Raw genomic sequence first — 22,150 nt, 5'->3', positions numbered from 1 at the left:
TACATTTCCTTTATGCGTTTTTGTGATGTTTTTAAAAAGCTGTTACACCCTCATGCATATACACCTGCATGCATGCTCAGAACAGAAGAAGCCACTGGAGAGCATGGGAGGAGTGACTGAGGGGAGTGGGGGAACCCACATTCCAGATACATTCTGTCAAGCTCCTTCCACTGGTGTGGACAGCAAGTGGCAAAATACCAATGCATATCCATGACTGGGGGGGAAATGGGAATGTGTGGAAGCTAACAGACCTTCATGACCCGTTTGCAATATAAAAACCCCATCTGAAAGCACACTTAGCTGCAATAAGACTTGCAAACTAGGGGTTTGGACCAAAAGCTTCGTGGAAAATGTGGGTGTTGAGGAGGGTTTCACTCAGATCTTATCAGTTTGTGTTTCAAACCTGAAGGAAATGACAGAAATAGGATTCATGCAGATACTCTGGGAGGCAGTTCAAGCATATAGGACACAAGGTGATAAAGGGGAAAGTCTTTTGAGGGAACAAGAGACTTGCAGACATCTGAAGGTAATGGAAGTGGAGGAGCAAAGGTCATGGACAGGAACATATCAGGAAAATAAATCAGAATGAGAAGGGGGGACAAGACTATAAAGGGCTTTTAAGGTAAGGACCAGTAGCTTGTGCTGGATCTGGTAGCAGACAGGAAAACTGTAAGGATTTAAGAAGGGCTGTCTAGTTATTAGAGTAATGAGAGAGATGAATGATTTTTCAGCATAATGCTGGATAGATATTAGGGGACCAAGATGAGATGATGAGAAACACCAGAAAGGAGAAGATTGGAATATTCTTGGTAAGAGATTGCTATGTAACACTGCCCCTGAAGGACCAGGTGTGCAGCCTGGGAGTCATTTTGGACTCACAGCTGTCCATGGAGGCGCAGGTCAATTCTGTATCCAGGGCAGCTGTCTAGCAGCTCCACCTGGTACGCAGGCTGAGATCCTACCTGCCCACGGACTATCTCACCAGAGTGGTGCATGCTCTAGTTATCTCCCGCTTGGACTACTGCATTGCGCTCTACGTGGAGCTACCTTTGAAGGTGACCTGGAAACTACAACTAATCCAGAATGCGGCAGCTAGACTGGTGACAGGGGGCAGCCACTGAGAACACATAACACTGGTCTTGAAAGGCCTACATTGGCTCCCAGTACGTTTCCGAGCACAATTCAAAGTGTTGGTGTTGACCTTTAAAGCCCTAAATGACCTCGGCCCAGTATACCTGAAGGTGCATCTCCACCCCCATCGTTCTGCCTGGACGCTTAGGTCCAGCGCCGAGGGCCTTCTGGCAGTTCCCTCATTGTGAGAAGCAAAGCTACAGGGAACCAGGCAGGGGGCCTTCTTGGTAGTGGCGCCCGCCCTGTGGAATGTCCTCCCATCAGATGTCAGAGATAAACAACTAGCTGGCATTCAGAAGACATCTGAAGGCAGCCCTGTTCAGGGAAGTTTTTAATGTGTGACATCTTAGTGTATTTTTGGTCTTTGTTGGAAGCCACCCAGAGTGGCTGGGGGAACCCAGCCAGATGGGCGGGGTACAAATAATAAATTATTATTATTAGTCATGGATCATAGTTTTTGCTAGGGGACAGAGAGGGCACGGAAATGCAGGATGAGGGAGGTAACAAGGACACAAGCAGTTTGTGAAATGAATAATCCTAATTAAGAGAAAGGGGATTATAGAACAGCAAGAAAGTTGCCTCTTCAACATACTGACCTAGCTCTATCAGCCTCTTGAAGTCAGCAGGGACCAAGCTGTGTTTATACTGGATTTGTAGTACTTAGTTCTAGGTAGACGCAAGCTGTAGGTTGAGTGAAGTGCCTTTAAAAGCACAAGTCACTGGAGAGTTAACTGACATGCTGCTTTTTCTGAATTGGCATTTTTTTGAAGTGCTTCATAGCACTCTTATCTTACACTGCCCTGCGATGACTGCAGCTTGGCACCATTTTTGTAATATGTCTGCATTGCATTTGGCAGCCTGTTCCGTCCAAAGGAGTCCCTATTTCCCCCTTTTTGTCAACACAATATTCTGTATTCAGTTCAACAACAGAGTAGCCAACAGTTACTTCCCCTACCCCCCGGTGACTTACTCATAAATTCAGTATCTAAACTAGTAGACTACTAAATTGCAGAAAAAGAAAAAGAAAGTGCACAATTCTGTTAAAAATTAAGGTTTGAGACAATATAAATGTCAAAAGAATAAGTTAATGCTACTGTGAAATAGTCCCACCTTCATTAGCCACTATGGTACATCTGCCTCGCAGCAATCAAATGAACAAAGACTGTTGCCAGGACCCATAAACTATTAAATAATAAGATGTCACATTCAAGGTTTATGAATGATTAAAAAACATAAGTATACCAAAGCATATAATTCTTCTATCACAAATTGAATTGCTTGTATGTTAGGTTATTTAAATGGGTATACCATGTTGACACATTTTTTTGGTCTCTATAGTACAGTATCTAGCTAGTCAATGGAAATGCTATGGGGAAGGTTTTGTGTCTTTTGTTAATGCTAGTCATATATTCTGCAAACATTTCTCTGAAGAGAACAACCTAGAAGAAAGGTAGTATGATGTAGCAGATAGTGGGGTAGTATTGATCAGTGAGATCTGGGTTCGAGTTCTGCGCAGACATAAATTACAAGTTGTAATGCATGTTGAACTTCAACTAAAGGCCACTATTAGTCCATAGATTATTCCCACAAAAATTGTAAAGCTTGATCTACTGCTGTTCTTTTCCAGGTCTAGTGCCATCAACGTAGTGAAGATACTACGAGTCTTGCGAGTTCTCAGACCACTGAGGGCTATCAACAGAGCCAAAGGATTAAAGGTTAGAAGACATATAAAGATTAGATGTTAACTTGCTTTATGTGGCTTTACATCACTACTCTAGAGCAAGTAGATGAATAAATTGGTTTTCATTCTCCTGATTTTAGTGGGATATAATGCATATCTTTGCTGTGCATAGACAATGACCAAGGGTTTGTTGTGGGTGAAAGCTGATTTTGCCCTCAAGGCAACATTGTATTTTTCATTTATTCACAAGCATTAATGACAGCCTGCCATTTTTATTGCAGAAAGCAGAGGGCACATTTAAGGGCATCACTAGAGTGGGTTTAACACTAGCTGCTGGGGTAAAAGTTTGGTTTTGCTCCATCTTAACATCTTTCCAAGATTTCAATCTACTTACTTTGTCTCAAAGAGTTCAGTGAGAGCTATTCTACTCTGGTTCCATTTCATTATGATCCTGGAATATGGCAGAACCTTGGAAACTGGCTTTTGAGTAGCAGCATGTCCAGCAGTGTGACAGAAGGGGGGAGAATCTGTGTATTGCAAGGATTTGTGTATTCCTGTGTACTGCTCAGGATTCCATCCAGTGTGGACTTGGCCATCCTGTGATGGGGCAAAACTGTTCCTCCCTCCTACACCCACCCACCCACCCACCCACTTTGGGGTCTGATGCAGCTCATGGGTTCAGTTTGCCACAACTACCACTGCTTTGGAGACATAGTGTCATCCAGCTGTAGGAAAGACAGACAATTCTACCTATTGTGGCATAGCGAGGATAACGACACTTGCTTTTTGTTTGCAAGTGCACAGTCTACAGACCATGGGTTTCCTTTTCTATTTCATAGAGATACCATGTGGACTTACAGGAAGATGGCAATATAACAAGATTACATTCATTCATTTATTTACATCAAATCCTAATACCATTTAAAAAGCAACCATTTAACTCACTCGTTTCTGTCTTTCTTTGCAGCATGTGGTTCAGTGCGTGTTTGTAGCCATACGTACCATAGGGAACATTGTGATTGTCACCACGCTGTTGCAGTTCATGTTTGCCTGCATTGGAGTCCAGTTGTTCAAGGTATATGCCCTGGAACCTATTTCTCACTTTTTCCTCATTAGTTATTGGCAAACAAGTTGCAGATGTTGGGGTGGGGGCGGAGGTGAAGCATAGCCTGGTACTCTGCATATATTCAGTACTGCCTCACAGGAATATTAAAGTGACTTACCTGGTTACCTTAAACTTGGTAAAGTAGAGTGTCTGGATGTTCATCTTTGGATCAAGATTTAGAATTAGGGTCAAGCCCAAATTATTCCCTTTCCTGTTATCTTAGACCAGGGATTGCCAATCCAGGGTTCATTTGTGCCAGACTAGTGGCCCCTTTGTATTTCTTTTTTTTTAATGGTGGGCACTTCCATCACCTGTGGAGGGATTTTTCTGATTGCCAGGAGGGAGTGCCCAAGTATGCTCTCTCTGTGTGTGCGATTAAAAGAGATGGACTCGGGCAGAGAGTGAGGCAGAGGTGTGTGTGGCCTGTGTGTGTGGGACAGGGAGAGAGATGTAGGCTTATGTGATCTGCGAGAGATGTATACAGTGTGTGGGTGTGGGAGAGGGAGAGAGGTGTGTGTGGTGTGTGATCTGTTAGAGAGGGAGGGAAAGATACACTTGGGCAGAAAGGGAGAGGTGGATGTGTATATGTGAAATGTATTAGTGTGCGGGAGAGATGCATGTGTCTGTGACCTATGTGTAGTCAGAATACGCAAGTGAGACAGTATGTGTTGTTTACTTTTCCTGGTACTGAGGAATGCTTCCTATTGTTACTGGGGAACAACAGCATTAGTTTGTGTGTGGAGGGGGGTGGAATTAACATGAGATCTCCATTGATATGACCAGAAGGACATAGGTGACTTCCCATGGCAAGCATGAGGTTGTCTGACTGTGTGTGTGTGTGTGTGTGTGTGTGTGTGTAGAAGCAGTTGCTGTACACTCTCTAATTTTTAGTTAGCTTTGATTCCTTCCCTTTTGCAGCCATTTTCTAGGAAACATTTTTATCATGTTTCAAATGCCCCTATTGTTTTCAGAAACATCTACGTACATTATTTGAACATATTGGGGGAGGGGGGGAATAGAGATGTGCATGTTTTCTCCACCATCACTGTGCCCCCTGCAACAGTTCCACTTCATAGGATATTCCTTCAGACAAATAAAGGCAGGGGGGAGAGCATGTAATATGGTATCCTCAACAAAGGATGTGTAAAAGTTATGAATTCAGGGAAGGGTCTCTGAAACAGGAGGTGCACCACATAATTTAGAATGATTTGCCTTTGGAATAAAAGATATTGAGTCTTATGCCATCTTCAAGTTTGGGAATAAAACAAACCTAAAGAATATATTCCTTGACCAATTAGTAAATGCAAAAAATTAAGTCAATGTAAACACAATGTATTTCTATAGGATATGTTGATCTGTGATGGGAGTATGAGCTCAACCATTTTAAAAAGTTGATTTCTTAAAGATGCAAAGGAAAGGTCAAGTTTGTTTTCAATATAGGCACATTTTTGTTTTAAAGAACAATATAAAAAATCTTCTCAAACTTGCAGTAACTACTGCTGAACAAGTGTATTAGCAAGGCAGCTACAGCAAAGGCCTACCTCTCCATAATGGTATGGGAGAAGGCATCTCCTCCTCCTAGAGGGGAAGAGTTGTGAGCGGGAGCAGCTTCCCGCAGCGGCAGGGAGGTGTATTTGGCTCCCTACCTCTGATTGCCTCTGCTGCTGTGGCCAAACCTTTCAGCCGACCAATAAGGCCAGCTGGTGAGCGGGGTTTAGCTGCATTTAAGCAGCCACGGCAAAACTCTGGCCCCAGTCGGTTCCTGCTTGCATCGGATCTCCCTCCCTCCCTCCCTTTTAGGTCAGCTTTCTCTTCGTATTGACCTTGCTATGGACTTCAGTTGGTTGACTTTTTTATCCATTTGGCAAATTGGTACCAGCCTCTTGGTTTTTTCGCCTACCTTGTAGCAACTTGTCACAACTTTTTTGGTATTGGCGGTTAGGCATTGGAATATGTATACTGTGTTGGAGGATTGGGTATGGCCATCATCCACCCCTCCTCTTTTGGGTATTCCGTTAAAGGAATCCGGCAGTTGTGGATCCTGTCCGATGCCCTGCTGGTGATGACATGATCCCCGGTGTTGTCATGGGGAAGCTTCCAGTTGTATTTGCATCAACAAGCTCCTTCCATTGGTTGTTAACCCCTGAAATGGCTCCCCGCTGAGCGGGGTGGAGTCATTTATTGCTGTTTTATCCAAAGCTAATACCACTCACATGCTGTAACCAATAAAGTTGTGGCCTAATTTAGCCCATTAACCTAAAATAATGTGTCTTTGTGACTTATTATAATCCTATGTGGGTGGCGGGTCCTCGACTCACAATGTGATGCTAATGACCAATACCTAAGATGAAGGTTTACCAGGCTTACATGTTGAGCCTGCTGCTTTATGGAAGTGAGTCACTGGCAACTTATACCCACCAAGAGTGATGCCTCAGTGCCTTCCAAATGCACTGTGTCAGAAAGATTTTGGCACAACATGACAGGTCAAAATCTCAAACAAAAAAGTGCTCTATCAAATCCACATTCCAGCATATTCACACTTAACGTCTCAGTGACAGCTACACTGGTTTGGTCATGTACACAGAATGGAAGATTGCAGCATCCCCAAGCACATGCTCTGTGGGGAGCTGGCTTCCGGTACTAGGCCTGTTGGCAGACTAACTCTGTGTTACGAAGGTGTTTGCAAACGTAACAGGAATCCTGGCAACAATAACCTTGCCGTATGGGAAACACTTGTAGATGATCACAGTGCCTGGAGACAGACAGTCAGGTTGTGTATCCACAGCAGTGACCAGATGAGGAATGACCACTGGGAGGAGTGCAGAGAGTAGAAACACCATGGTGTACCTGTAGCAGAAAGACTGGATACCTCCTTCTGTCCCACCTGTAATAAAACCTGTCTCTCCCATATTGGTCTCTACAGCCATAGCAGGCACTTGTAATTCTCAAATGGTTTGACTTTATCCCTAAAGGCACACCCTTTCATTGTCTTCTGAGACAGACTGGTGCCAACAACTACTACCACCGCCAACTTAACTAGACTCTACTCTAACCCATTTGTGTTGTGATGTCCCACATACAGGCTCTGTGACTTAGTTCAAACATCAAATGCAAGGAAATCAATATAAGGAAAGAGAGATGGCCTTGGTCCAAACAATGTGGTGGGCAGGCAATAGCTACATATATTTAACATTAAAAATGCTAATAGATAAAGAAAACACAAAGCAATTATTTTTTCATGTGACACTAAAAAACAGTGATCAGTAATTAATGGTGATTTTTCTGTTTTTATCCTTGTCCAGGGCAAACTATATAGTTGCACTGATAGCTCCAAGCAAACAGAAGCAGAGTGCAGGTGAGCGCATCATCTCTGACCAGCATTCCATATTAACTGGACCTAATGCAAAAAACTCATTGCTGTATATTTGTTTCTCCCTTTTCCTTCCTTCTCCTAACAGGGGCAATTTTATCACCTACAAGGATGGAGAAGTGTCTCAACCAATTATCCAGGCTCGAAGTTGGGAGAACAGCAAATTTGATTTTGACAATGTCCTCACTGCCATGATGGCCCTCTTCACTGTTTCAACATTTGAAGGCTGGCCAGAGTGAGTACATAAGGCTAATTCATAAAACCATTTTTGTTTGGTGGACTCAAAAGGAGCCTTGAGAATGCATCAGCATGAACAAATTATATCGTCTTAGTTCAACCCCCTTTTTCAAAAGCTCTACAAGAGATTATGACTTTCATTTTTGACACTTAATGAAGCATTCACAAGACAGGTTCAATATGCCAAAACCTGGAAACTTTCTAATGCCATGTTCAGATATTGCCTTCTTATGCATGCTTCTAGCAGCTCAGGAAGTATCCTGGATGACAGCAGGGATCATTCTTTTATCTTGGGATGCTTCCGTACTTGTTGTCTGAAACTGGTGACACAGACTGTACAGTTCAAGGTACTCCTATACTCGTTGCTGTCAGCCTTGTGATTTGCAGAGTCTAGTGTGGACAGAAGCACTCCTCAGATCAGTGTACCCAATCCCTGCAGCTAGGGGCTCCTGGAAGTGCCCTTAGTGTCTGTCTTGGGTTCTCTCCTTTTTTTAGACTGCTGTACCGATCCATTGATTCCCATATGGAAGATGTGGGGCCCATTTATAACCACAGGGTGGAGATCTCTATTTTCTTCATTATCTACATCATCATCATCGCTTTCTTCATGATGAACATCTTCGTTGGTTTCGTCATCGTCACTTTTCAGGAGCAAGGAGAGCAGGAGTACAAGAACTGTGAGCTGGACAAGAACCAGGTAATATAAGTGTTCCATGGTGTGGCCAAAGAAATAAAATACATTCCTTTAGTAGGTAAAATTCTTCTAATAGGTAAAGTAATGTTTTTGATAGAAGCTAATGTACAAGCCTAATTCTGATGCCACTTATTTTTAAACAAGTTGATGGTTCTGTTCACTGAGGAAAGAAAGTTCCTTGTGGGAAATTTTGGTTGGAAGATGAAGAGATATATTTGATTTTATACCCTGCCCTTCCTCCCAAAGGAGCCCAGGGCAGTTAACACATGTTTTTGAAATTTTCCTGAAAGTCAGTAATGACGGAACAGACTCATCTCACTAGGGAGGGCATTCCACAAATGGGAAATGGCCAGTAAAAAGGTCCTGTTATGGGTCTATATCTATGACGAATCAACAACCAGGCAGCCCTCACCTTCAGTGGCAGCATCTCCAACAAGGCCTCAGTTCCTAGGGTTGCCCTACATCCAGAATTTTCCGGACATAGCCAGGATTTGACCCTTGGATTTGACCAACTCAGGCGGAAATTGCTAAAATGTCCAGGAAAATCCGAACGTATGGCAACCCATGTCAGAAGTATAGATATCCTTTTAAAATAGCTCAAAACTCTCTCAACAACTTCTGTGTCCAGATTTTCACTTTTTGAAATATGGAAACCCTTTCAGTTGCCATTTATAGGGTCTGATATGGTCCTTAAGGTACTTGGGTCCTAAGTCATTTAGGGCTTTATATGCTAATACCTTGAGTTGGGCATAGTAGCTAAGTGGCAACCAGTGTAGCTTTGAGGACTGGTGACACATGGTCCCCACTTACCAGCCTATCAGCTGCATTCTACACCACCTGCATTCTGCAACTTAGAGATCCAAGAGATTCCATGTTGCACTTCAGCCTTCTTTCATTGGCTGTCTTCTTGGAAGAAAATAGCATTTTTGTAGCTCACAAGTGTGTTTATGAAAATATATTCTTATAACAAACTCAGCTGATGAGTGCCAACAGGATTCGAGTCAAAACAGAGCCACTGAGAAACAAGAGCATGGTGGAGGAACCCTGAGGATTGCAGGTGTATAATAAAGCTAATCAAGAGTGGAATGGAGTATCCTGGAGTATGGCTGGCTGACTGGCTGGAATGCTGTATAGAAATATTCCTGTTAGAATGTGAATATACAATGCATCATCTTGTTGCAGGTCCCAAATGCAAACATATTTGAGCCACCACCAACTTATTGTAGACACATACTGGGTTGTAGTCTACCTGTTACGGTGGTACCTCAGGTTAAGTACTTAATTCGTTCCAGAGGTCCGTTCTTAACCTGAAACTGTTCTTAACCTGAAGCACCACTTTAGCTAATGGGGCCTCCTGCTGCTGCTGCGCCGCAGGAGCACGATTTCTGTTCTCATTCTGAAGCAAAGTTCTTAACCCAAGGTACTCTTTCTGGGTTAGCGGAGTCTGTAACCTGAAGCGTATGTAACCCGAGGTACCACTGTACTTAGAGGAGACCCACTGACATTAATTGTCATCTTCCTGGTTTGTCGCTGACTACGACAGAGCGCAGATCTAGCCCTCTGGGGAAGATAGGAGCTTTGCGGGGGGATATAGGTCACACAAAGGTGCTGTGGACCTCAAAACCCCCGAAAGGATTTGTTTTGGGTGCATGGGATCTGGCTGTGCTCTGGGCGATCTCTCCTGTCTCCTGGATCGCTCTGTAAAGAGTGGAGAAGAAAGACAGGATTGAGGTGCAAGTGCTGGGATCCATCACTATCTCCACAAAGTGAAGCCTCTGGCTCTGAGTGGATTTAGCAGCAGGCTTTTCAGAACATAAGAAGCCAAAATTTAAACAGAAGATTTAAATTTTGAACGATTTGGATTGATTTGGAAAATATTCGGTGTGAGACCGGATGAAAAAAGGAAGTCCTCCCCAGCTGTGCTGAGACATAATTTGCTTGGAGCTTTTCTATAAATCTTAAAGTTACTTTTAAACTTTCCCTGCTAAGTGGACCTTTTTGTAAGTTAATTCCACCCGTCCCCGATATAATGGAGGATGGAGTTTGCTTTATTTTAAGTTTTCTCTTCTTTTTTTTTTATTGAAGTGGACTGCTATTTTGATAAAACTTTGATAAATACTGTTTTAGTGCACAATTGATATACTTTCTTACTGGCAAGACCAAGAGTTAAAAACTGGCAAACTGTCCCTTATTGCTTATCCCCTGCCCCATCCTTGGGGAGGCTACAGCGAGATTGGAGAGGGGGTGCCACACAGAGTATTTTCCAATTTGCATTTTAAAGCCTTTTGATCAATCAGATCTATCGGCAGACTGTGATTTTATCTGAGCTATCTTGGAAATATTTTGTTTTTCTTTCTTTTTTTACCACCTCCTCCCCTTTTGTCCCATTTTGAGTTAAATACAACCCACTGGTTTTTCATATTTGTTTTTCAAAATTTATATGATGTAACCTATGGATAGTGGCAGCTGGTGTTTAAAAGTGTGGATAGAGCACCCCCAAATTCCTCCTACTCCTAAAGAGATATCTCCTGGATTCTTACATATGATGCATACAAGTTCTTGTCACAGCTTGATTTTTTAGTGTGAGAAACTGATTACCACCAGTGATAATTTCCAGAAGAATAGCATTAGTCAGTTGTAGCAAAAATAACAGTACATCTTATGACTCCTTAAAGACTGACAATTTATCTAGGGTTGCCATGTTTTGAAGAGAAAAAAGAGGACACTATGACAGCCATTCAAAGCAAATACATGCAATCTGTCTCAAATTTTACCCCTGAAAGAAGGGATGTATCCTGAAAAAAGAGGACACATGGTAACCCCCCCCCCAAAAAAAAATTATAGCATAACTTCTTGTGGAATTCTGAGTAGCAGTCTCATTGGTTACATCTGGCACAATGAACTTAGCCACGGTAAGTCATGTGTCTACGACACCACAAGGCTCTGTTATTATTAAATTGTGCTATATTTACAAAAACACCAACTTGCAATGGTCTTTTGCTATCACCTACCCTAGAGGACAGGAGCCTCTGTTTTGAAAATTTATTATCTAAAAGATTGAGTTGAATTGTCCAGAAACTTTTTTGTCACACAAGTATCATCTAACCCACTGTTCTTTCTTAACAGCGCCAGTGTGTCGAATATGCCCTGAAGGCCCGCCCCCTTCGGAGATATATCCCCAAAAACCAGTACCAGTACAAAGTGTGGTATGTGGTGAATTCCACCTATTTTGAATATTTGATGTTCATCCTCATCCTGCTGAACACCATCTGCCTGGCCATGCAGGTAGGTCTGAAGTCAAAAGGAATTGCATTGTGGTTGGAATATTCATTGTGCAGGAAAACATTCTCCCTGCCTTAAATAGCTTGCTGGAAATGGGGAATATTTAGAATCTCCTGTAAAGTTGTTTTAACTTGTTGCTTGCTATGGATTAGAGCTGTAATTAGAAATGACACTTATTGGCTATGACATTAGCAGTTGTCACATATTCTGATAACTGAGGTATGTGTTTTTTAAACATAACTATAGTGTTGTCTACTAGATATGTAATTGTGGGCAACAAGGTGGTATAGGTATTTGAGGGTGGAGAGTTGAGTATAATGCTGAACAATAATCAAGAACGAAGTTCCCCATGAGTGATGTAGTACATAGGCTGGAAAAACCTCAGGTCAAATTTTACCCAGTTTAAACTCAGGAAGTAACTTTCAGCAAACTACTATTCTTTCAACCACAGCCCTCTCACTATAATATGAGGATAATAATACTACCCTACTGCATGGAGTCAATGGGTTGTTCTAAAGTTAACTGAGATGAAAAGTGTTTTATACATTTGAAATGAGTTGTATTGTAAGTATTGGTGTGGTTTTAATAGATTTTAAATGTATATACGTATAGTTCAAATTCTATCAATGTTTAATTGTTTATTAATTATATATTTCTGTGTTTTTAGCTGTTCTTAATTTTCTCCTTAAGCCACCTAGAGTCCCTGTCAGGAGAAAAGGCTGAGGATAATTTATTTATTTATTTATTTATTTATTTATTTATTTATTTATACTCTGCCCATGGTTGCTGGAAGTACCACTCAGACAGTGCATTGGCTTTCTCACCATGAAGGCAAGAAAGAAGAAAAAAAACCTTCAGGCTTCTAAGGAGGTCATCATATTGCAGTAGATAGAAAGCCATACTCTGTGCTGTGAATTAATTAAAAGATAAAGGAATCACAAACTATTAGCGATGAGAACCTCTCTAGAAAACAGATAGAAAGGCAAAGGTGAATATGTGTACAATCCAAACAATATGCTTTTCAAAAATGAAAAATGAGGTGACTTGTTTTTCAGCACTATGGTCAGAGTTGCATCTTCAAAGAAGCAATGAACATCCTCAACATGCTCTTCACTGGTCTCTTCACCGTCGAGATGGTTCTGAAATTAATTGCCTTCAAACCCAAGGTAGCTATTGCCTCTCAGGTTTTCTCTCTGTTCATTGTCCTATGGGGTCAAAGGGAGGACAGGAGGATTTGGAATGAGGTAATAAACCTGGAATTATCTCCCACTGTTCCATCATCTGTTCAGGAGATGGACTTGTGCAGTTGTTGTCTGGACTGGAGTCTCAATCTGTGCTTGGAGGAGCCTTTCATTCTTGTGTTAAGCATAGGGATAGAATAGCCATGCCTCTTAGGAATACAAAATTCCAGCGATTATTCATAGTATTTACTCTAGAGCTGGGCAGTAATTCAGTATTTTCACATCTACATATCATACAGTACTGTCTTTGAGGCGGAGGGCCCCCACAAGATGACATTTCCCATATAATTTTTAAAATGTTTTTTTGAGAATGCCTGCAACATGGTAAAATAACTACATCTGGGAAACATTTTTTTTCCAAGACGTTTGTTTGTTTACATGGGGTCCTACTGAGTGTGGGTCTCTTTAAAGACCAGTCTTCCACATGAATGTTGAAGGAAACTACTACCTCATTCTCATTTATCCAGCTCCAAAATGAATGTGTGACTTAGCCCCTAGACTCTGCAGTTTGTTGCATAGCTGGTACTGGTCAGAGAAGGTTATACGTCAGGCCCATACACATAATATATTTTGTCTCTATGCATTTGAAAGGTTTCTACTTGTAAGTATTTTGTCCCTGATTTTGGGAAGCCTTTTTGTACTACACCAGTAGAAATGTGTTTTGTCTATGAATTGATAAACAGGAAGCTCTTCATTTGCATTTGAATAGTAGATTTTAAATTACAGTCAGTAACAGGTTTTTATAGATTGTTATGGAGCTGGATTTCACTTTTCATATACACTTATGGTTCATCATGCTCTGTAAGACTGACATCCAAGTTTGTGTGAGAGTGAATATCCTACTATTTCATAGGATACTGCAGATAAGAAGAAACTGTGGGTGTGAGGTCCTGAGACTATTGAGAGGAGTGTGCCTGTTATTAAATATATTTTTAAATACATAACTGAACCTGATACTGTATTCTCTATATCCGTGCTCTAACTCAGCACCCTTAACCAACTAATATTCCCAGGGGCTGGGACACCATTTTCTGGTTTGCCTCAGGCGACAAAGTGTCTTGGGCCAGTTTTCAAGGAGTCCACTACCTGATCCATTGGTTTCCTATGGAAAAGGCCTTTCACTACCTGAAGTAACTCCACAGGCCAGCATTGTGTAGATACAATAGTAGCATAGGAGTAAAATTTCTTTGCTACCATCACTACAACAGAATAAGCCCTATCACAGACCCAGTTTTACAATTTCTCTCAACTCTACAGAGTACCAAGAAGCTTAAAGGACTCTTCAGTTTGACTGAGATTCTTGGGAGTGATCATATCTATAGCCTGGGTTATCTCCCTGTTACAGGCAAGGAACAGGACCTCAACAGGGATACTGGATAAGGCTCCAGAAAAATCCCCTAGGACTGCATAAAACCTTTCATATTCATCTGCTTGCAGGAGGCAGACTGATGAAATTGGTCCTCCATTCTTATGGAGGTTACAGAGGCAAAGAACCTGATGACTGAGAAGCTGAGTGAGAAGATGCAAAAGAAGGGGAATAGAGTAGACAATGGCCAGAGGGAGCAGGTTGTAGGATGAGACAGAAGAGTGAGAGAAGGATGGTGAGATACAAATCACGGATTATTTAACTGTGATTCCTGCATTGCAGGGGGTTGGACTAGATGATCCTATGGGAACCTTCCAATGCTATAACTCTATGAAATGGTGACAGAGCTTCCAAACCATACATACATACATACATGCATATATATATATATATATATATATAGATATAGATATATATATGGAGAGGGACATCTAATCTTTTCAGCATGATTGCTCAGTAGGCAGCTGCACAGTTTATCATCAATGAGCTTTAATGTGTCACATGGTGCTACATTTCTTGGGTTAGTTTCAGGAGATGTGCCATCCCCTTCTTTACTTTTTGACCTTATTGAAAAGAAATTGTGCAACATGGCTAACCTATTCCACAGCAGATAGATAATTAATCTGGCAGGGAAAATCTGGTGCAAAGAAACGGGCAGGAGCTTCATGGAACAGGGACCATTACTTTCTCAGTAAATGTATCCAGGGAATTTGCATGTTACTGCAACATTGTGACAGATTTATTTCAAGACTAGAACTTGAAATTTTAACAATGTCATTATGAATTATTTTTAAAAAAATTATATGACTGAGCACAATGTGGTGGTGTGGGAAGCACCAGATTAGCTATTATGCTTAATTATTTATTTAATATAGAAAATTATTCGCACAGTGTTTAAAAAGCCCAGTGGGATGGTGCCTGCACAACTGTGCCTGCAGGAACAGCAGCTGCACAAAAAATGAATAATCCTAGAGGAAAGGTATTTCATTCATCAAAGGAAAACCCTCATCCCCACAGTATGAAAATGCACTCAAACAGTGAGAAACAGTTGAATATGTTTCAGTTGAGGTTAACTGATTCTAATCTATAAGCCTTGGAACAAGAATATCTCAAGGATTGGTTGCAAGTTTCTATATGAACCAGCCTAGTTTGGGGAGTTTCTTCTATGGATACTTACACCAGCTGGAGCCAGGTGGTTGGTTACTGGAGATATGGAGTTTTCAGTTGTGGCACCCCAGCTTTGAAATGTGTTCTCTTTGCCTAAATAGTGCCGGTAATAACTTATGTTTGTCTAGGTGTTTTAACTCAGCTTCTTGTTTTATCAGCAGCTGCTTTTAGCATTTTAGCAGCTTCTGTTTAGGGTTTTAGTTTTAGTTTATTCTGATGTTTCAGTGTTTATTGTTTCATGATTTGTAAGGTGCCTTCTGATGGGGATGTAAGAAGGCATTTGAATTCCATTCCAGCCCATGTGTGTTGCATGCAGCACTGTTTTTCTTTTTCACTACAGTCAGCTTCTGACAGACACAGCATTATCTGTCTCACCATCTACTGTGGCAGAATCATACATACATACATACATACATACATACATACATTATGTTATTCCATATCATTTATTTCAGCGCAAAGGGCATTCCTTTAAATGCAAAGGAGACACAATAGAAATGGAAAAAATATTGTCAACTATGTACCTTTTGTGGACTGAAAACAACAGCAAATACTGACTGTATTAGCTGGATTGATTTCTGTTCTGGACATGGGATGAATAAGCTAACAACTAACAACTAAACATCAGGAAGAACTTTCTGATGGTAAGAGCTGTTCAATAGTGGAACGAACTCTCCCAGAAGGTGGTGGACTTTACTTCCTTGGAGGTTTTTAAGCAGAGGTTGGATGGCCATCTGTCATGGATTCTTTAGTTGAGATTCCTGCATGGCAGGGTGTTGGACTAGATGACCCTCAGGGTCCCTTCCAACTCTACAGTTCTATGATTTTATGAACAGAGTCCTCACTGCTTGAGATAAGCTGTCACACTGTAACAAAGCAAAACTCCAACCTCTGCTTCTCTTCAAAATCTCTAAAGCACCTACACACTTAAGCTACTATACAAGACAATATCATGTTACTAAAGCTGTTGAGTTACAAGAAAAAGAGATGACACCCTGATTCTATTATCCCTTTTCCATTTCCTGTCATAAGATCTCCAACATATATGTCTCCAACATACAATGAGATATTTGCCCCTTGTCTGGCAGGGACCCAAGAACATGATCCTTTTCAGTGTAAGCATCTCCCTCTCTGATCTTCATGAATAATAAATACTACATACTTATCTCAATCTTAAAACCCCAACCCTTCCACAGATCTTTCTACAAGAGAGTCAAGTACACACCACTTAAATTACATTTTACAGCATATGCAGATGTTGAACAGAGCAGTGCATCTTCAACACCTCAAAAAGATTGACCTGCTATTTGACTCTTAGGCAAGATTTCTAAGGTAGAAGATAAACAGCTGATAACTCCTTATAGTTTTCAAAAACTGCTAACCATCAGTATTATACTGGAATATCTATTTTAATTTTTATCTGAGTGTGTGAATAAGAATTTTGTGTAACACACAAGCTTACATCAATATTTTAAAGAGTAATTAGATAAGCAAAAAGTTCCACATGGGTAAGCAAAAGTGTCCAATCAAATCTTGTTGATAACCTGCAGTATCTGAGCTGCTTGCTCTTTCTGTAATGCATACAAATTCTCACCATGATCATGCTCTCTATAACTGCCCTTCCCCCCTGGATTATTTAAAGTGTGGGCTGGTCTCTGAGCTTTTATCAAAGACAAACTCATGGTAGAATGGCAAAACAAATAGAACCTCTTCATTTCCACCAAAGAGAATTGTATGGAATCATATGCTATCAACACATCCTGAAAAAATGTGCCTGCCAGACTCAAATAGACAAATCCTGTGGAATGTTACTGGGCATCAACAGCAATGGACACCAAGCAGAGATAATGAGCTTCCAGAAGCTGCAATCAGCTATGTAGAACCTGTTTGGCAAAGGATATTTCACAAAGTATCAGCCATAGTAGAACAATTGGTGGCAATGGATCCAACACTGGCCCCTTTTCCAGTGTATATGGAAGCCATGTGTGGGCTCCATAGCAAATAATTATATTCTTGCTAACAGCAGCCCAATTACAAATAGCTCAGTATTATTCATCATTCTTCACAACTGCTGCTGTTCATTATTGTTCATTAATTTATATTCCACTTAATTGCCGAAGTAGCTTCTAAGCAGTATATAACCAATTACAAAAAGTGTAAACGCACATGGGAGACAGTTGCAGTAGTTAGTCATTACAGTACAGGCTCTCCCTTCCCTTACTTACCTCTGTGGGCCATACTGTCTTAGTAACCCCAGCTGGAGTGGAGTTTGGAATGGAGTATTTGTGTCTGAAGTAGGAACTGTGATAATTTTTGCAATAATCAAGCTTGCACTCTAGCTGAGGCCCATTTGCTTGCTTGCCAGCTGATCAGGTTTCATGTGAGTGTTAGCAATATTTAGCAGACCAAATTTCTTCAGTCATGAAAAAATGAACTGCCTGGCAACTTACTGAACCAGGCCATTATAACTGCAACTCATTTCGATATCAGATCTGTTGTGGTGCAGAAAGGTATATTCCCTAGAACTGCTTAATTGAGAAGATGACAGTAGCCATTAACATTCATTGTTATGTTTCTAATCCTGTATCCTACCATCATTGTATGTGAAGTAGTGGGAGGTAGTAATGCTTAATGGTACTTTCTGGGCAGCTCTTTTGTTTTTGTTGTTAGCAACCATACACACAGGTACACAGTTTACTGTACAGTACAAGATGCTATTGCCATGGCAGTGTCATTGCTCTTGCTAATAGATGATAATTAAAAATAATACAAATTATGTACATTGCCAGATTAAGCAGAAATCTATTTCTAACCATGTCTATTCAACACTAAGTCCCATTTAAATAAATAGTGCTTACTCTTAAGTAAGTTAAATTAGGATCCCACCCTTAACACACTCTTTAAAAAAACATTATCACTAAGTAAGTATCACAGAAAAATGTAGCCAACTCTGTACCCCACTCCTCTTCACCATTATATTGTTTACATAGAGACCAAATTATGAAAGAAAGAAAGAAAGAAAGAAAGAAAGAAAGAAAGAAAGAAAGAAAGAAAGAAAAAGAAAGAAAACGAAAGAAAACCCATTTACAGGTGTGATTTAAAAGAGACAAAACTGTTGTTCTGTTGGTATTGCACGAAGATGAGAACAAAGACACCACTAGAAAAACAAATTACAATACCCCTGGGGGCAGACAAATGGATTCCAGGTGATAGTGGGCAATGATTAACAGTAGCAGAACTGCACATAATCCATTGCACAATAAATTCTCACAACACAGCCTGGAGAGTTTTTGCAAAATGCAAGAGTGGGCTCAACTGAGATGTGTTTCATGAGCTGTAGATGAAAATGAGCCAAGTTTACACAAGGACTCTGTGAGAAAATACAAATGGGCACACAAATGAGAATACCATCTAATCTAAAGCCCCAGAGCAAGATATCTGTTAGGGTTCTAGGTAGAGGAAGTGTTAGAAATACACTCATGTTCCCCTCTTTGTAGGAAGTCAGGCTGTATTGTGCAAAGTGTTCAATTGTGTGCAAAGTACCCTTTCACATAGTTTCCCATCACCAGAGTTCACTCTTGTGAGCTCTAGGTGTGCATGACCTGGTGCCAGAGAGATTGAGCACCATGCAATACATCTGAGAATCTGTCTTATGGTCTCCATGTGTGGGGTTTACATCCCAGTTGTGATTTGCTGTGATTGGGTGCTGATTTATACCACATGATATCTTATGCTTTGTAATGGTGATGTGGGTAGAGTGGTTGTTAATTTGCAGGTGGCTATTTATAAATTTTCCCCTCCCATTCAAGGTCATGTAAAGTTACACTGAGCATCTCCAGACTGTCACTATTTTTAGGTGGCATTCAATCACAGACCAGCAAATTCAGGTTGTACAATTAGAGCTGATTTGGAGCTCTAATTGTGGAACCTGGATTTGCTGGTATGTGATTGAATGTCACCACAATGCAAGGCTGGTGGGCAAAAGTGTGGGTAATAGCAGTAGCTGAGAAGCTTATGCAGCAAAGGAGAGTGTGTACAGAAGTTGTGAGATGTGATAATTTTACAGCAATGTGGGGGACCTTTTATAATATTATTAGACAAGGTAGCAATTAAATACCTCCAGAATCTCAGATGTATTTCTGGGAAGATTCAATACCGTAGCATTTCAATTCTCATTGCTATTTTAGTCACTTGTCTGTATTTAGATATCAAAAGTATATCTCCCATTGATGTTTTGAATATGTAAATGGCATGTATTATGCACCATTTTGTTGTATTCAATTATTGTTTTGCTTTTTTATTACTATTATTTTAATTTAAAAAACTGGTTAGGTGCAGCTATTTTCTGAAGATCTCCCCACAGTACATGTGTGCGTTTACTTCAGAGGATGTAGCCTAATAAATTAGGCTTCTTAAAAATAGTAATAAAAATACAATGGTTTTGCATAATACATTTTTATTACTCTTGTACGCGCTCAATCACTCTTGTACAATACTTCATTATTAAAAATTAAAAAACAAAAGAAATGGAACTGAGTATTGTCCCTCTCAAAAAGCACAAGCTTCCATTTTTCCCATTATGAAACATTAACCAAAGCTGGTAATGCTTGTTACTGCACTCTTGTACGCATCATAGGAATTGAACGTGCACAAATACTGAAATACCTTTATGCATACCCAGAATGGAAAATGACTGTGGTATCCTTAAGAGGAGGGACAGAAAAATCCTCTATTACAGTGGTGCCCCGCAAGACGAATGCCTCGCAAGATGGAAAACTCGCTAGACGAAAGAGTTTTCCGTTTTGGAGGTGCTTCGCAAAACGAATTTCCTTTGGGCTTGCTTCGCAAGACGAAAATGTCTTGCGAGTTCCTGCAGGGTTTTTTTCCTCCCCCCCCCCCCATTTTTCTAAGCCGCTTATCCGCTAAGCCGCTAAAAGCCGCTAAACCGCTAATAGCGCTAATCCGCTAAGCCGTCAATGGGCTTGCCTCGCAAGACGAAAAAACCGCTAGACGAAGAGACTCGCGGAACGGATTCTTTTCGTCTTGCGAGGCACCACTGTACATGAAACTATACCCACTGGTGTGAACAGCAAGCAGCAGAATAGCAATAAATATACATGATTGAAAAATTGGGAATGTGTGGAAGCTAACTTGCCAAATGCATACACAGAAAACACAGATCTGAATTAGTCTTGTGATATAAATTTCTTGTCTGGTTACATCCAGTTATACATGGCCTCCCTGCCCCCCACAGAGATGAGTTTACCTGCTTTGGGTACTTTGACTGGACACAGTCTTCTTTCTTGAATATGCATGAACGTATGAAGCTGCTTTATACTGAGTCAGATCACTGAACTATTTAGCCCAGGAATGAGGACTTTTTGGCCCTCCAAATGTTGTTAGATTCCAATTCCGTTCAGCCCCAGCTAGATGAATTATTGTGGCTAATAAATTATTTCTATTGAGGTTTGAGGTAACGGAGCATCGTCTAGTTTGAATTAATGAACACCTTTGTAGGTAAGGTTCTACCGGGTCTCTGTGCAGAGGCCACAATAGTTAGTGGTGATGATGATGATGATGATGATGATGATAGTTACTAACTGAATTGTTTAGCAGTCTAATACAGGGTAGTATCCAGGCTTACAACCAAGTTTTAAACCTTTTCAAATTCCATTAAATGCCAGGTGACATGGAAACCTTTAACCTGGTGCCAAAAAATATCAGTTCAGGTGCCAGGAGGACTCATGAAGAAAGGAACTGCATAACAGGGGGCCACAACCAAAAAAGGCCCTCTCCCTTTTTGCCACATCTAAGCCTTTCTTGGAGGAGGCACACAGAGGGACACCTCAGATTACATGTCTAAGGTTTGGATATATTCTTGGCAGGAGAGGTGGTCAGTTGGGCATTGTGGTTCTGAGCTTAATAAGCTTCTATAGATGAAAATCAGCACCTTGAATTGGGATTGGAAACATATATGCAGCCAGTACACTTGTGTTAATACTGGTGTTATAAAATTGCTTTTTCTTACAGAGCTTTAGTACTTTTCCAAAGGGGCTCTCTTCTTAGAACTTGATATAGGCTCCAGTGGGTAATTTCCCCTGTTGTCAACAAGGCTTGCCTGACATCACATTTTGAGCTGTTTCATGGGATGTAAAAGCAGTGATCTCTAGAGAACACAATGGTTCCATTACTGCAGAAGCAAACCATGGTTTTCTTGCTAGCTTGAACTTAGCACGCAAGGAAACCAAAAGCTTAGAACAGTTAAGAGTAGCCTGCTTTCCTTGCACAAATGAGATTCTGCACCAGCCAACTACTGCATATTTATATCAATGCTTTCATTAACTAACTGATCATGGGGTGACTCGTTTTCTTTTGATTGGGAAAAAGCAAGTACTAAACTGTAATGGTGGGACAAAGCTATACTTCACGAGAAAACAGTTCAACCTCCTGTCCTCCTCCCTTAAAAACCTTCAGGGTATTGTGTTCCTGAAAGAAATTGCCACCAGAAAGTCATGAATAAACTCTGGGAAGCTTCAGTATAATGATAGCATGACCATATCTCTGACATGAAAGCAAAAAGACTTCCACTGGGCAAGAGATTTGCTGCCACACACTAAACTTTTCACTCTAAAAAATAAACAGTGCCATCAGTTTACTCTTCGTTAGATCCTTACTCACTCTCCTGGGAGAAAAAGATCCCACAAGAAACTTTCTGGTAGGAAAATGCATCCTCCTTCTTAGATTGAAAACTGAGATTGAAATACCGCTTGATCTGATTTTCTGTTCATACAACAATAAATATGGCTTTAAAGTCTGTGGGGGCATACCAAATAATTTCTAGACATTGGAATAATTCTTTTTCAATATGTAATGGTG

General features: G+C 40.7%; 1 protein-coding gene and 1 long non-coding RNA gene across 15 annotated transcripts in view; one reads left to right on the top strand and one right to left on the bottom strand.

The window, feature by feature from the left end:
* Positions 1–22,150, bottom strand: part of LOC307225302 — a 122,049-nt gene that overhangs the window by 13,498 nt on the left and 86,401 nt on the right. For 2 of the 7 annotated variants that reach the window (XR_013842832.1, XR_013842833.1), the window contains one exon: positions 8,081–8,206. The exons of 1 other annotated variant lie outside the window; for it this stretch is intronic. This is a non-coding gene — a long non-coding RNA (uncharacterized lncRNA). Of the gene's footprint in view, positions 1–8,080; positions 8,207–9,743; positions 9,917–22,150 lie in introns of those variants that run through there. 4 more of the 7 variants (XR_013842835.1, XR_013842836.1, XR_013842834.1 and 1 more) reach the window with 3 other exon arrangements.
* The window catches only part of CACNA1C (calcium voltage-gated channel subunit alpha1 C), a gene marked incomplete at its 5' end in the record, with an annotated part of 458,067 nt that overhangs the window by 360,283 nt on the left and 75,634 nt on the right, over positions 1–22,150 (top strand). For all 8 annotated transcript variants that reach the window (XM_079992108.1, XM_079992110.1, XM_079992109.1 and 5 more), the window contains 7 exons: positions 2,759–2,846; positions 3,780–3,887; positions 7,220–7,272; positions 7,376–7,522; positions 8,020–8,221; positions 11,345–11,503; positions 12,556–12,666. In XM_079992108.1, coding sequence (XP_079848234.1) covers positions 2,759–2,846; positions 3,780–3,887; positions 7,220–7,272; positions 7,376–7,522; positions 8,020–8,221; positions 11,345–11,503; positions 12,556–12,666 — 868 coding nt within the window. The remainder of the gene's footprint in view (positions 1–2,758; positions 2,847–3,779; positions 3,888–7,219; positions 7,273–7,375; positions 7,523–8,019; positions 8,222–11,344; positions 11,504–12,555; positions 12,667–22,150) is intronic.

The sequence above is a fragment of the Podarcis cretensis genome (genome assembly GCF_951804945.1).
Source record: "Podarcis cretensis genome assembly, chromosome: 10".
Taxonomy (NCBI): Eukaryota; Metazoa; Chordata; class Lepidosauria; order Squamata; family Lacertidae; genus Podarcis; species Podarcis cretensis.
Note: the sequence above shows the minus strand (reverse complement) of the source record. Positions and strands in the feature narration are given on the sequence as shown.